This window comes from Lates calcarifer, linkage group LG8, assembly GCF_001640805.2.
Source record: "Lates calcarifer isolate ASB-BC8 linkage group LG8, TLL_Latcal_v3, whole genome shotgun sequence".
NCBI lineage: Eukaryota > Metazoa > Chordata > Actinopteri > Centropomidae > Lates > Lates calcarifer.
In genome coordinates, this window is record NC_066840.1 from 12,527,167 (window position 1) to 12,540,046 (window position 12,880).

Sequence of the window (12,880 nt, forward strand, 5' to 3'; positions counted from 1 at the left end):
ACACACATGGTACTGTCTGAGGAGATATCCATCAGATCACACATTGTGCAATATGCCAATGTGTGTGTGTGTGTGTCTTTGAGTGTGTGTCCCTATCCTGGTGTGCTCCGGTCTCTCATGGTGTGAGGTTGGGGAACAGATTGGGGGTCAGCAGGGGGGTCAGGCCAGGGTCACCCCCATCTGAGCTCTGTGTGTGTGTGTACGCGTTGATCTGTGTGTGTGTGGAATAAAGCCTAAACACCACTTCCAGGGCTCACTGGCAGGCAGAAGTGAATAAGATGGATGGTGTTGATTCATACTACGAATTCATTGTTCCCCCTGAATCCATAGAGAATAAATACATCCACAGAAATTATGAAGCAAGGGACCAAAATGAGTATCTCACATTTCATATTCCTCTTTCACTCTTTCTCCCTGTGTCTCTCGCTCCATTTCTCTCTCCCTTTGTCTCTCTAGTGTGGGGACAGCTGCTGGCTACATGAAAACCATTCATCATTGCATTTTTACCATAAAATTATTGACAGAGAGGAGGGCGAGCAGCTATATTGGCTGTATTTTACAAGGTTGGACAAGGAGAAAAGTCACCCATCCCTGAAAACACAAAAACTTGAATTAAGTCATAACAAAAGGCAGCCATGGTTTTGGAGAGCGGCGAGTAGAGAGCAAGAAAGTGAGACATTTCCGCTACAACAGGCAAAACAGAGCAGCCAAATAAAGTGATCAAAGAGTGTCTACCATTAGCCCATGAATGTTCCACTGCGAAACCCCACCTCTTTCCTCTTCCTCTCTCTCTCTCTACACATCACCATCTCCATCTGTTAGTCCGTTGCACTCGTCCGTCCACTACCACCACCCCACCACCCCCCTCCTCCTCGATTCCTCTCTTCCTTTGCTCCTCTCTGGCCTTCCTACCCTCAGGGAAGTAAGGTGATCTCCCCGTGCTGGTGTAAGTGACTGGTATTAGTCTCCTTCTCTGTCTGTCTGTTTGATCCCGGCACTAATGACTCCACAGGGACTGGGGTCTGATAATGGGAAATCAATATAGAGAATAGCGCTCTGGAGTGGCCTCACTTAGCTCTCGCTCTTTCACGCCTCACAGCAAAGTGCCTCTGTGTGTGTGTGTGTGTGTGTGTGTGAGTGTGTATGGAAATAAAGGCCTATTGGTGGGATGCATGTAAGTGTGCAAAAGAAAACTTTTTATTCCCATGTTTTCAATTCAAACAGATGATTACTTGCACGTCTGGAAGCTGAAAGATTTCTGCAGCTTATGAAATATTTTCAAAGCACATTGGATCAAATCAAAGTCACTGGAGAGCTGACATTTTTGGGGTCATCCGGCAGTAATATGCATGTGTGGCTGTGTATATCTGAGTGCGTGTGTGTGTGTCTAATCGGTCACACTCCTGCGCCTGGGGCAAGACAGGTGGGGCTGGTGGCATGAGGCATGAGTGCACACACACCCCCTCCGCCCCCCACCCACCCCGAGGGGCCAGAAGGCCCAGCAAAGCAGGGGGCTGGAGTAGCTCCCTCTGCCAGGCAGCAGAGCACTATGGCTGGTGGCAGCTGGTCCTCTGTCCCCTCCCCTCCCCTGCACGAGCGCCCCGCAGGCAGGCAACAGGAGGGGTGAGGAGGTCAAGAGGCAGGAGAGAATGAGTGGAACGGCGGCGACACGCGAGATAATCGGCTTTTATGAAGCGGAGAGGACACAGACAGAGAGGGAGAGGGAGAGAGAGACGGGAAACAGGGCTCTGACACAATGCAACTGACTACAAGCAGTAATGAATTAACACATTAGCGCCACGACCAGGGGCGTTCAGGAGCACTCAGCTGCTCTTAAACACAAACCCACACTGGCACGCTCTCTAACACACACATACATAAATCAGTCATAAGTCATTAAAGCAATAGCAAACCCACACACTTAATTAATTACATCAGTCATTTTGTCGATGGCAGATCCCTCTGAAGGCCACTGAGGACGATCAGAAGCTAAAAATGTCTCCACAAAAACAGCAGAGAAACTTTTACTTAGCACTCAGAATAGATAAGCCAGAGGTTAACTCTCAAAAGCGCAGCCCCGCACACACACACACACACACACACACACACACACACACACACACACACACACACACAAAGACGAGACAATGCCATGGGAATCCTCTTATAGAAACTCAAGCCATGTGTTCAATTATCATCAGCCCCCAAATGATCCCCATTAATGCTTTAACTCTTTCTCTCACATCTCAATCTTAGCCATCCGTCCATCCTGTTTTTGCTCTCTGCTCTGCGTCCATCCCTGTAATTCACGTCTGTGCGGTTACTGACTTCCCTTTCTCACTCTCTTCCTCTCCATCCTCCTCTCTGCTGCCCCCCCCTTCCCTCCCTCCCTGACTTTTAACCAGCGTGAAGAGGCAGCCATGCATTCAACCATCAGACAGGCTAACATGGTGTACCCTCACGCACTCACGCACACACACAGAGTCAAAGCACATTGTTCCTCAAGTGTAACAAGAATGCAGTGTTCACTGAAACGAATATCTACCGTATCAGGGCATCTTTATGTGGTTAAATGGGCATCCTGATACTTGCAAAAAAGAAAGCTTACATGACTGATTTGTATATAAGAAAATCATGCTGAAAGTTGGTTCCTGTTTGTCTGCATAAGTAGATTTCCAATAATCCACTCTTGCTGTCTCTAAGTGAAGTGGCACTTTTATAATCAGCTGCTGCATCATGTAAGAAGCTAAATTTCTGCTGTCATCTATCACACAGAGAAATATGACTTATGTTTCCTCCAGTAAAACAGAGCCTTTTGCAATGACAGCCTTCGTATTCGGTAATTAAAATCCGTTAATATCTACCAAGCCGTGTATCTGACATTTACAGTGACATTTTACATGGTTTATCTGCTTTTTAAGTGCCCAGCAGATAAATTGTGTCCACACAGAGCAGCGGTCCAGTGACAGCCCAGGGATGATGATGGCCCTGACTGAGTCCCTGATGGGGGATCCCATTCCTCTCTTCTCATCCAACAATCCCACTGAGCATGTCAATATGAAACACTATCCCCCCCAACCCCAACCCCACCCCAGCATATACACACACACACACACACACTCACTCATAAACACACACAAACACTGGGGCCACGGGTAGGCTATCCCTCCCATTATAGACAAGACAGGATTGTATTGATAGGATAAGCCTGCAAACTGCTGCAGCAGCCGCGTGCGAAAAGAAACATGGCGTGGTATGGAGGAAAGTGTAAATTAGACTAAATCAAGTCTCTCGACAGTAAAACACATTTTCACGATATTGCACTCAATGTGAGCGTGATTTACTACACGACTTTTGTTGTATGTGGGTTGAGGGAAAGCGGGCCGTAAAGCTTTGTTTACCCAACTTTAAAAAATCCACAGCCTTGTAAATGTTGTCAGATGGCCGATGCCAGTGTCTTTCAGCTTAATACTACCTATATTAAATAGTTTAAATATTTCATAAGGGCGGTTTTTAGAGCGAGGGAGGGGAAATCGTTAGCTGCGGTAAAGTTTCATTAACTGGTCCCCATTTCGCTGCGAGGCAAACTCATCTCCTCTTATTGTAATAAAACAATCTCTCTCTCTCTCTCCCTCTCTCCCTCTCTCTCTCTCTCTCTCTCTCTCTCTGGGTGCCGCTCTCCACTCATCTTCCTCTCTCCACCGCCTCTCTCCTTCTCTTTTACATCATAATAATACACTACATCCCCTTTAAATGCACTATTACTTACCGCTGCCTTTTCATATTGTAACATCACGGGCACTTTAGCGACAATATAAAAGCGTGTCATTCATTATTCAGAAGCAGCCGGCCTCGTCCCCCTTTTAAAAAGTCAGGCGCGCTGCTGAAATTGATAACGGCGAAGAGACGCGCAATAAAAACGCAGCCCCCGGGTACCGAGCTGCAGCCCAGACCCCCGATTATGCAGATCAAGTGGTAATTTCTCAAACAAATCGCACTCTTTCACTCTTTTGTTGTCGTTTCTTTTTGGACTTTTTGGAATCAGGGTGTCAGCTTTTATATTGCCTGTGGAAAAAAACGAGGATTGATGCGCAACTTAATTGCTCGTGCAGGCTGTAGGCTTTTCAGAAACGGTATCCAAATATTTGGCTATGAACGGGATAACCCCAAGGCCGCTCTTTAAAAGGTGTGTGTGTGTTTTTTTTTTCCAAGTGGACTCTTGGTATCAATTTTTTTTTTTTTTCACCATTTCTGCTGTAATCATGATGCAATGAAAAGGTCTGACACTGTCTTCAGCGTTCAGACCATCAATAAATTCATAAGGGCTGGGAAGAGACGCGGGCTCCGGGGTGGGTGAGTGGGGGGGGGGTCTTCTCCTGGAGTGTTTCGGATAACCGGTGTCACGGTGGTATCCCGGTAGGTCAGGGATAATGTGTCATAATCACTCATAATCATTGGATTACACCGGATTACTAACAGCCAACATCTGCAACCAGTGGGACCCCGTCTGCTGTGATGTGCAGGCTGCAGAGGGACGGTGTTCACTCTACGGAGGAGTCAGGACAAACGCAATAATTATTAATTCTCATGAAGCGATTATTCAGTTGTGGTCGAGCTGTGAGTCATCCTCAGATAGTAGCCGATTGTTAAAAATCAATTAAGTAATTTTAGATTCAGTAGGCTATGGGTTTTTTTCTGATGCACAAAGTCCGTCATAATTACTGCTGGGGAATTATTGTTATTTTGCAAATGTCATCAAGAGAAACATAAAAATGTCCACAAAGATGACAGCTATAACAGACCAATTCTCCCCCATCAAAAGCCACCGGTGAGCTCACATATGGCAGGGGTGAAGCAGCCAACACTCAGAGTCTGTCCATATTGCCAAACAAACACCTCGGGCCTTGTCCCATCTCATATTGCTTCATAAGACTTTATTGTAGAGGGCGAGATGCAGATCCCCTTTTTAAAATATATATTAGACCTACCACAGCTCACTCTCTGCATTTCCGTTTGATTTTGTAGCCGATTGACCCCACAAAGTGCCAATCTAACCGTTTTCATTTTAATTTATTGTAAGATTTTTTTAATGCAGTTTCAGCAGATTAACTCATCGTGCCTTTTCTTAAATAATGGATTATGTTTACAAAAACACTAATGAGCTGACAATAATAGCAAACATAAAATTGTGGCAAGAACCCATATACTAACATTTGATTATTTTATTGTTGAGACATTAAAACACAGGCCTACACAACTATGATTAATGAATAGGTTGGAAAAGCCTACAAATATAAACCCTCATTGTCAATAAATGAAAATGTTGAGTATTAGTTTGTTAACGGGCTGTAATGTGATAGTCTAAAAAGCCACCTGCCGCATCCAAACCCGACACGCATTTGTCTGTCCCACAGACAAGTTAGTGAAAATGAGATTATCCGGTCACTTTGGGCGCCTGTTACATTGAATCTGAGCGGTTAGCAGCTTCCAGAGCCCGGACACTTTATCTGAGGTAGCCCATGGCCGTCCCTTGTCAGGTCATTTAATGTGGCACTGGCTATCGGGAACAAATAAGGCCACGTAATGCTTTGCCAAGCTCAATAGGCGCTGGTGATTCACTGCCAATATTCAATAAGGCTGCTGTCCTTTTATTTTAAAGAGAGGTGCGATGGGTTCCAATGCCGTGAATTGGATGTGCGTAATTACGCACCGGTAAAAGTTATTACCCTGGGTTCATCATTTTTATTCTGCTTCAGTTATCTCACTAGACATGTTAGAATTAATAAAAGCAGTTGAAATGAATCATTAAGTGTTTTCAGTGATTTTGTATTATTCTTTTTTAAACCAACATGAATAAATAAGAATATGACTGTTCTGCATCTAGTTGAACATTTAAGTCTTTAAATCTGATGCATTGTGAATGTTGAGAGGGAAAAAAAATATTTATTTATTTAAACTTAAAAATCCAACATTTTTAACTGTTGAACAGTAAATGCCACAGTGCAGGCTAACGTCAAAGAAAAAAAACTCTCCACATTTGATTTTAAGGCGCGTATGATTTGAAGGATCTGAATTAAAAGGAGAATAAATCGAGGCTGACGTTTCCTCCTTTTGGTCTCTCCTTTATAATATATCCGTGATAAATAGTCTCCAGGTTGTAAAGCTTTCCCTAATAGCTTTCAACCAGTTTTCATGTGAACTTATTATTCCCGCGCATTCCACATGTGTCAAATGAAACAGACTGAGGAGGTGACACAGACAGGAAGAGGACAAATGATGCGCACTGTGTCTCTACAGCCTGAAAAGCGTTAATGCGCACGAGTATCAATTCATCAGACACTAAGGTGGGGGAAAAAGTTTTCCCCAACTGATATCATTTGTCACTAAAACGTATAAAGCCGTGCACAGCGAATATGTTTAAAGGGACGAGTGGGACACTGACAGACGACTGTCAAAACACCATTTGCTACAAATTATAAAATATTACATGTTCGTCATAAAACAGCTTAAAAGAACATTTGTCCTCTGTGATCTCTGGTGCGATTTTTTAAATACACGTGCCATATAAATTTCCATGAAGTTGTCGCTTGCTCCTAACTCTCCATTCTAATGATAAAAAACGACAACATCCCACACTGACTCACTCAGAAGACATGAGGATGCCATATCTCGCCATATATATATAACAAGCTGACGCCCGTGGTTATGGGAAATCTTGGCTATTGTGCCAAATCCTGGGCCTACCCCCATTAACATTCAATCAGTCACTCTGGTGCCAGCCAATGAAAGGTGGAGAGGGATGGAGGAGGACGGAGCTGCTAGACGGAGCGTTTTGACGCGCTGAGAGGAGGACAGAGCGTCACATCTCTCCAAACGCCCATCAAACTTTCACCACAGCCTGTAGAGAGGACCCAGTCCTCTGAAAGGAGGCCTGTCAGAGACAACGAGGACCACGCTGGATTCTGGGAAGACGGCTGGACAGCGATGGAGACACTACTGGCGATGACTTTTGGTACAGTTTGACCCTGCTGCGAAACCCACTGAAAACATCCTGTTCGGGTTTGTTTGGTTTTTTTTCTCATTTTTCTTTCGTCCCCTTTTTGTTTTTTTGCGACAAGAGCGACGGGAATGGAGCAAGCACCGAGCGCGCCGAGCCCTCCTCCCAAACCGGCCCATCACGAGCCCATCAGCTTCGGTATCGACCAGATCCTGGGAGCCGGTACGGAGCCAGAAAACGGGCGCACGGCCGGAAGACAAAGTGGATCAGATTTAAGCAGCGGGGACGGTTATTACAGTTTGGGAAGCCCGACCGGGGCCAGCGCGCCCTCTTACACCGCGCTGTCTATCTCCCTCTCCGGTATAATGCCTCCGGTGGAGGCTTCGGGTTCATACGGGGAGAGCAGGAGTCTGGGAAGCCGGGGAGTGATTCGAGTCCCGGCCCACAGACCCGTGACAGCCCCGGGACCTCCAGCCCCCGTCCAGGGCGCTGTCCCTGGCTTTGGAGGGCTGTGCTTCCCCTGGATAGGAAACAGGTTCGCCAAGGACAGAATATCAGGTAGGCCAGCTGTTAGACCTATAATGGGTTCCCCTCATTAATATTTGATCATGTTTCAAACGTTAGTAACTGCTGCTGGACCATTTAAAACAACAAACACCTGAGCCAAATATCTGTTAAGCCTTTTAACAGCCAACTGGAATGTTCTCACTTTAATTATTTAAACGGATTAACGCACAGGAACAAACGCAACAGGATACACGTTCTAAATATTTTACTATATTTAAAGATTATTATTAAACGCTTTATTAGACAAGCTGCTGTTTCGGTGCTTTGCTGTTAAAAAAACAGCAACAACATGGACCTGTCATTATTTATTAATGTAGTGAAAATTAACAATAAATGTTATAGCAATAGATTGAATTGAAATAATAGGAATGGGTTAATAATAGGTTGTCAGATAATTTACTCCATAAATTATAAAGAAAATCTTAAAGCATACAATCTATAATAATAAAGGCTGTGATGTGATGTGTTGTCTGTATTTAACAAAAAGGGTGAAGGAAGTTAAAGAGTAGATTAAGAAAATCAAAGTTGATTTAAACATTTTCTCACACAGCCTGTTTTACTGAAGATGAATAGGAGCCTTCATTGGTAAAGGCCTATATTACAGTATGTAAAGAAAAGATAAATAGGCCAGCAGGCCTGTTGTCCTCTCTGTAATTAGCAGCACCCAGATTATCTGTTAAACAACTTTAAGATGAGTTTTTATTTATTTCTTTTAGACCTGTATTGTTTCCAATACTTTGTCCAGACTCATCTCTCACAATTAATCTCACTTCACATATTTCACACGTGGCCTACACAGTCTAAATAGGGAATTATTGTCAGACAGGGCAGATATCTGTGATATATGGTCTTGAATTTCCATACAGAGTGGGGAGTGAATTAGTCTGTTTGGTGTTGTATAAAATCTACTCACCGGTGTGTGTGTGTGTGTGTGTGTCTCCTCCTCTGCAGCGGCTCTCGTGCCGTTCGCCGTCACGCGGCGGATAGGACACCCGTACCAGAACCGGACACCTCCCAAACGGAAAAAGCCCCGCACGTCCTTCTCCAGAGTCCAGATCTGTGAACTGGAGAAGCGCTTCCACCGGCAGAAGTACCTGGCCAGCGCCGAGCGGGCGGCTCTGGCCAAGAGTCTGAAGATGACAGACGCGCAGGTCAAAACCTGGTTTCAGAACCGCAGGACCAAGTGGAGGTTGGTATGAAATTTCATATTCTCGTCGAAGTTGTCAGGGCTTACATTTACAACCACATTTCACCACACAAACCCTCAGAAAACACGGACGGCAGGGCCTCCTTCTTCTGTCCTGATCAAAACCCAAACTTTCCTCGTTTGGCGGATGACCCTGCGCGTAATTTCCTGTTAACTGACCCCATCGAGTCGGAACAAAAAACTAAGGGATAAACACGAACAGCAACAAATTGTAAAAAACAGAATTTCTACATTTTAATTGGTATTTTTCATTTTTCCCTTAGGTACAAATAAAATTTACATTTATTCCCTACAATTTAGACAAAATTAATTAACCCCAAAACATATTTTTAAATTCCAAAATGTCGCTTTCTCCAAGCATTACAGGAAGTCAGAGACACCTTCCCCCCCCCTTTTTTTTTTTTTTTTTTTGGTCAGTTTTTCATGTTTCAAACAAATCCTTTCATCCCTGCATCTCAGTAGACATCCTTTTATTTTTATTCGAACAGTTCACTACTGCTCTTTTATGTAGCTTATGTCAATTTCCACACTTTGTTTTCTGTTTAATCTTACAGGCTGTAACCTCACTTTTCTTATAATTCGTTTGCTAACATTAAAATTCTTCTCCCTGCCCTTTTTCAGGAGACAGACAGCCGAGGAGAGGGAGGCGGAGCGTCAGCAGGCCAATCGCCTCATCCTGCAGCTGCAGCAGTCCGCCCTCCAGAAGTCCCTCAGCGAATCAGCGGTGTCGGATCCACTGTGCGCCCACAACTCCTCCCTGTACGCCCTGCAGAACCTCCAACCCTGGGCCGAGGACAGGGAATAAGAGACCAAACACCACGCTGCAATCAATAAGCATCATCTATTATCCCTGGGAGGATAAATAAATTAAATTAGGCCTACATGAGGACAGTGGGACTTACTTTGATCCATGCAATGGAGAAAAATAAATAAATAAATGTTGGACCAGAGGAAAAAAAAAAAAAAACAACTGAAGAATGGGGGGCCTCAGCCGTTTGAATGGATGGTTGTGAAACTGGACCTGAGGTGATGGTGAGTGATGGCTGTCTTGAAGCAGAAACAGAACTTTCTTGGACTAAATCTTGCAACTCTGTACTTGGGAACAGTGAGACTTTTCAAATTCAAAGAGGAGCTGAAGCAGAACTTGTCATTAAAATTTCTTGTCACCCTGTGATTGTCCTTCTATGCCTGTACTTATTCTGTTAATTAGAATAAGAGGGAGAAAAATTAGACCTGAGGGAGAATTTTTCCACAGTGAGACACAAAATGATTCAGTATTCTGTGAGGGTGTTCCTTCTGTGTTCTGAAACAGTCGGAGCTTTACTTTGAAAAGGGGGTTAGCTCTGTTTTTTGTTGTTGGATGAACACCAGCCAGATAAAGGCAAGCCTCACCCTCCAAAAGAAAGAATTGTGTCAGTGAATTTTAAATAAATCTCCCGCTCTGTTTTATCAAAATACAGAACAAAAATGTCCTCACAAAAATGCAGCTAAAACCTATGTTTCATTTGAATTCCTCTGGTGCTTCAACCTTCTTCAGATCTTATTTATACATTTACCTACCCCCAACTACAACTACAACTACAACTCACCACCACAATCACCTGTACATACACAGGTCCCCCACCCCCCCCAAAAAATTATGCCCAAATGTTACATTATGGGGGAAAAATTGCCATTGTGAGCAGTAATAAAAGGAAAACAGATGTCAGGATTAGAGGGGAGAGAAGTGAAGAAAATATGAAAGAGGCTGTAAGTTGGGTAATAAAGGGAGTGATGCATGTTCAGTGATGGTGGTGAAGTTTTTTCATATGCACATTATCACGCTTTATTTGTGGGCCACATCCTTTGGGATAAAGGCGCAGATGTACAACCCGCTTTTTGTACTTTCATTGTATATGTGTAAATAACAGTATAAACTGTTCCTGTGGCTCTTTTTTTGTTTTTGCTCATGTGTTTTATGATGCACCATAAAAAATGATTTTAAGGTTTTAATACACAATAATTATGGTGTGTAAAAAAAAAAAAGCAAAAGTTATGGAGCAACAAGGTAAAATATAGGAGACATGGATTCATTTTGTTTCTTGAAAAGTTTATTGATAAATATAATGATTTTATACAATATTTCAATACACACATTATTTCATTTTGACAGTTTTTTAAGCTGTCTGTGTGTCTGTACGCCTGTCTATCTGTTTGTCTTCCTGTCTGTCAGTCTGTCTGGATGTATGTCTGGGTACATTTGAGATGACCTGCGACACATCTCGGCAATGGATTTTTTATTTTTTTGTTGTTATTACGCTATTGGTTGCACAGTGAGTGGGCACGACAGGGAATCGTTTATAAATCTGTATTTTTGTCCCGTTCAATCTTCAAAACGATGGCTCTTGTTTCGAAACATGGCTTCCGTTCCTTCAGAATCAGTGAAAAGGTCTTTACTCTTCATCTTCTGTCTTACTCTCTCATCTTGGTCTTCCTCTGTACCTTCCTATCCATCGCCCCTCCCTCTGGCTCACCCTCTCCTCTGTCTCTCCTCACAGTGAAAAGGTTGGTCGCTCTCTGAGTCGACATTTTCAACAGACAGAATTGACGACAAGACTCTCCTCTGCGGCCGGAAACACGGTCGGTTCAGCTGGACAGATAAGATGAAGCTACGTGCTAGAATAAATGACACTTTAATATTCAGGCAAAAACAAAAACCAAAAATAACTTTACATCAGGACACCACACACACTTAAACGCATCGCATGCACTTCCCCTGTATCAATCTGTATCTGTACGCCTATAAACCTCTAAGTGGACTCTTTATTTAACAATGAATTCCAGGTAGAATAATTACAGTTATATCCAATTTGACAGAAAGACCAGACAGATAGTCAGAAGCAGAAAACACACAAACACACACAGGAATGATTCCAGACAGCGAGAAGAAGCCACAAATACAACAGTTAAATATCTACAGTCGAGTCTTTACAACACTGAAACACTGACTGACACCAGAGGAACGTACACAGTAGGAGTGACGGGGGGGTGGGGTGGATGGTTGAGGGGGACTGTCGCAAGCTGTCACGGGACGCAAGCTGGCTGAGGTCACATTCAGCTGCGCAGACCTTAACAGGCCTGTGTCTGAATAGCGTAGACGCCTGAAAGCAGATGACGTGGCTCTGTGTGAGATGCTACACCCACACCTGACTTCCTTTAAAATGGAAGAAGATGACTATGTCGCCACCGAGTTTCTTATGGCACATACATGTTAACTATGCCGTAGGCCTCTGTCTTGCATGCTTCACAATACTGCGTCACGTTTGTTGTGTCGACACAGAAACGCATGATGAGAATGGCTATTATCGAAGCCTCTAATGCACACAGGTATGCATCACTGCTAAGCTACTTTTAGGGGATTCCAGTCCTGCTTGATATTCAATTTACACCCTATGTGAAAGAATCTGTATTTACACAACAGCATGAAGTACACACTGTCCAACATGACAGTAACCGTAACGACAGCAACAAACAAGGGAGACGGAGACGAGATGAATGGTCACGGACTGAAGGGTTTCAGTCTGAAGGATGTTTTTTCCCTAAACCAGTGATGGTTTGTCGCCATGGATTTATTACAGCAAGACACCTCCCATGAAGTTTTGTGGTAGCCATCACACACAAGAGTGACGAGCTTCTTTGTTTTTCATTTCAACTGCAAGCTGGCACTGTTCCTTTTTTGTCGTGCATGTTCATCCCTCCTTCCTCTCCCTTTCCTTTTGTTCTTCTCTCCTCTCTCGCTCTGTGCTTTCATCTGTTGCGCTTGTCCCCCTCTCCTTTGCCGCCTAGATGACGTTTTCAAAGAGCTGCAGAGACCTCATGATGTTTTCATCCTGTTGCAAAGAAGGTGAGGAATTAAAGAAGCAGACTGCAAGGAGAAAGTCATCCAATAATCACCATTTAATTCAGTTTACTGGCCACTAGGGGGCACTGAAAGCCCATAAAATGAAGGCTGTTTGAAAATGTCCGTAATCTCTCTCTGAAGACAAACACACTGAAATAAAAAAAATTAAAAAATTGAGGCTGCAAACACCATAATTAATAGCCAGTATAGTGAGACTTGTAAAAGAGGA

The 12,880-nt window shown here is 43.7% G+C and overlaps 2 protein-coding genes across 6 annotated transcripts in view; one reads left to right on the top strand and one right to left on the bottom strand.

The window, feature by feature from the left end:
- Positions 1-6,855: 6,855 nt before the first annotated feature.
- LOC108885527 (T cell leukemia homeobox 3) lies at positions 6,856-9,945 on the top strand. Of its 2 annotated transcripts, XM_051072393.1 has the most exons (4): positions 6,856-7,012; positions 7,119-7,555; positions 8,516-8,753; positions 9,393-9,945. In XM_051072393.1, exons 2-4 carry the CDS (start codon positions 7,129-7,131, stop codon positions 9,574-9,576), a joined length of 849 nt encoding a protein of 282 aa, XP_050928350.1. In that variant the 5' UTR covers positions 6,856-7,012; positions 7,119-7,128; the 3' UTR covers positions 9,577-9,945. The 2 variants fall into 2 exon arrangements, with proteins under 2 accessions (XP_050928350.1, XP_018535412.1); XM_018679896.2 differs by having other exon boundaries at positions 6,856-7,555.
- Positions 9,946-10,825: 880 nt separating this feature from the next.
- LOC108885528 (Kv channel-interacting protein 1) overlaps positions 10,826-12,880 on the bottom strand; it is a 41,298-nt gene continuing 39,243 nt past the window's right edge. For 2 of the 4 annotated variants that reach the window (XM_051072394.1, XM_018679899.2), the window contains exon 8: positions 11,069-12,640. In XM_051072394.1, the coding sequence (XP_050928351.1) occupies positions 12,593-12,640 (48 nt within the window). In that variant the 3' untranslated portion in view covers positions 11,069-12,592. Of the gene's footprint in view, positions 12,641-12,880 lie in introns of all 4 variants that reach the window. The other 2 variants (XM_018679898.2, XM_018679897.2) reach the window with 2 other exon arrangements.

Excerpts from the sequence above, each read along its gene's own strand:
- LOC108885527 (XM_018679896.2), top strand. The coding sequence starts at position 7,129 with ATGGAGCAAGCACCGAGCGCGCCGAGCCCTCCTCCCAAACCGGCCCAT. Across the intron at positions 7,556-8,515 it reads CGCCAAGGACAGAATATCAG|CGGCTCTCGTGCCGTTCGCC; the intron begins GTAGGCCAGCTG and ends CCTCCTCTGCAG. Across the intron at positions 8,754-9,392 it reads AACCGCAGGACCAAGTGGAG|GAGACAGACAGCCGAGGAGA; the intron begins GTTGGTATGAAA and ends GCCCTTTTTCAG.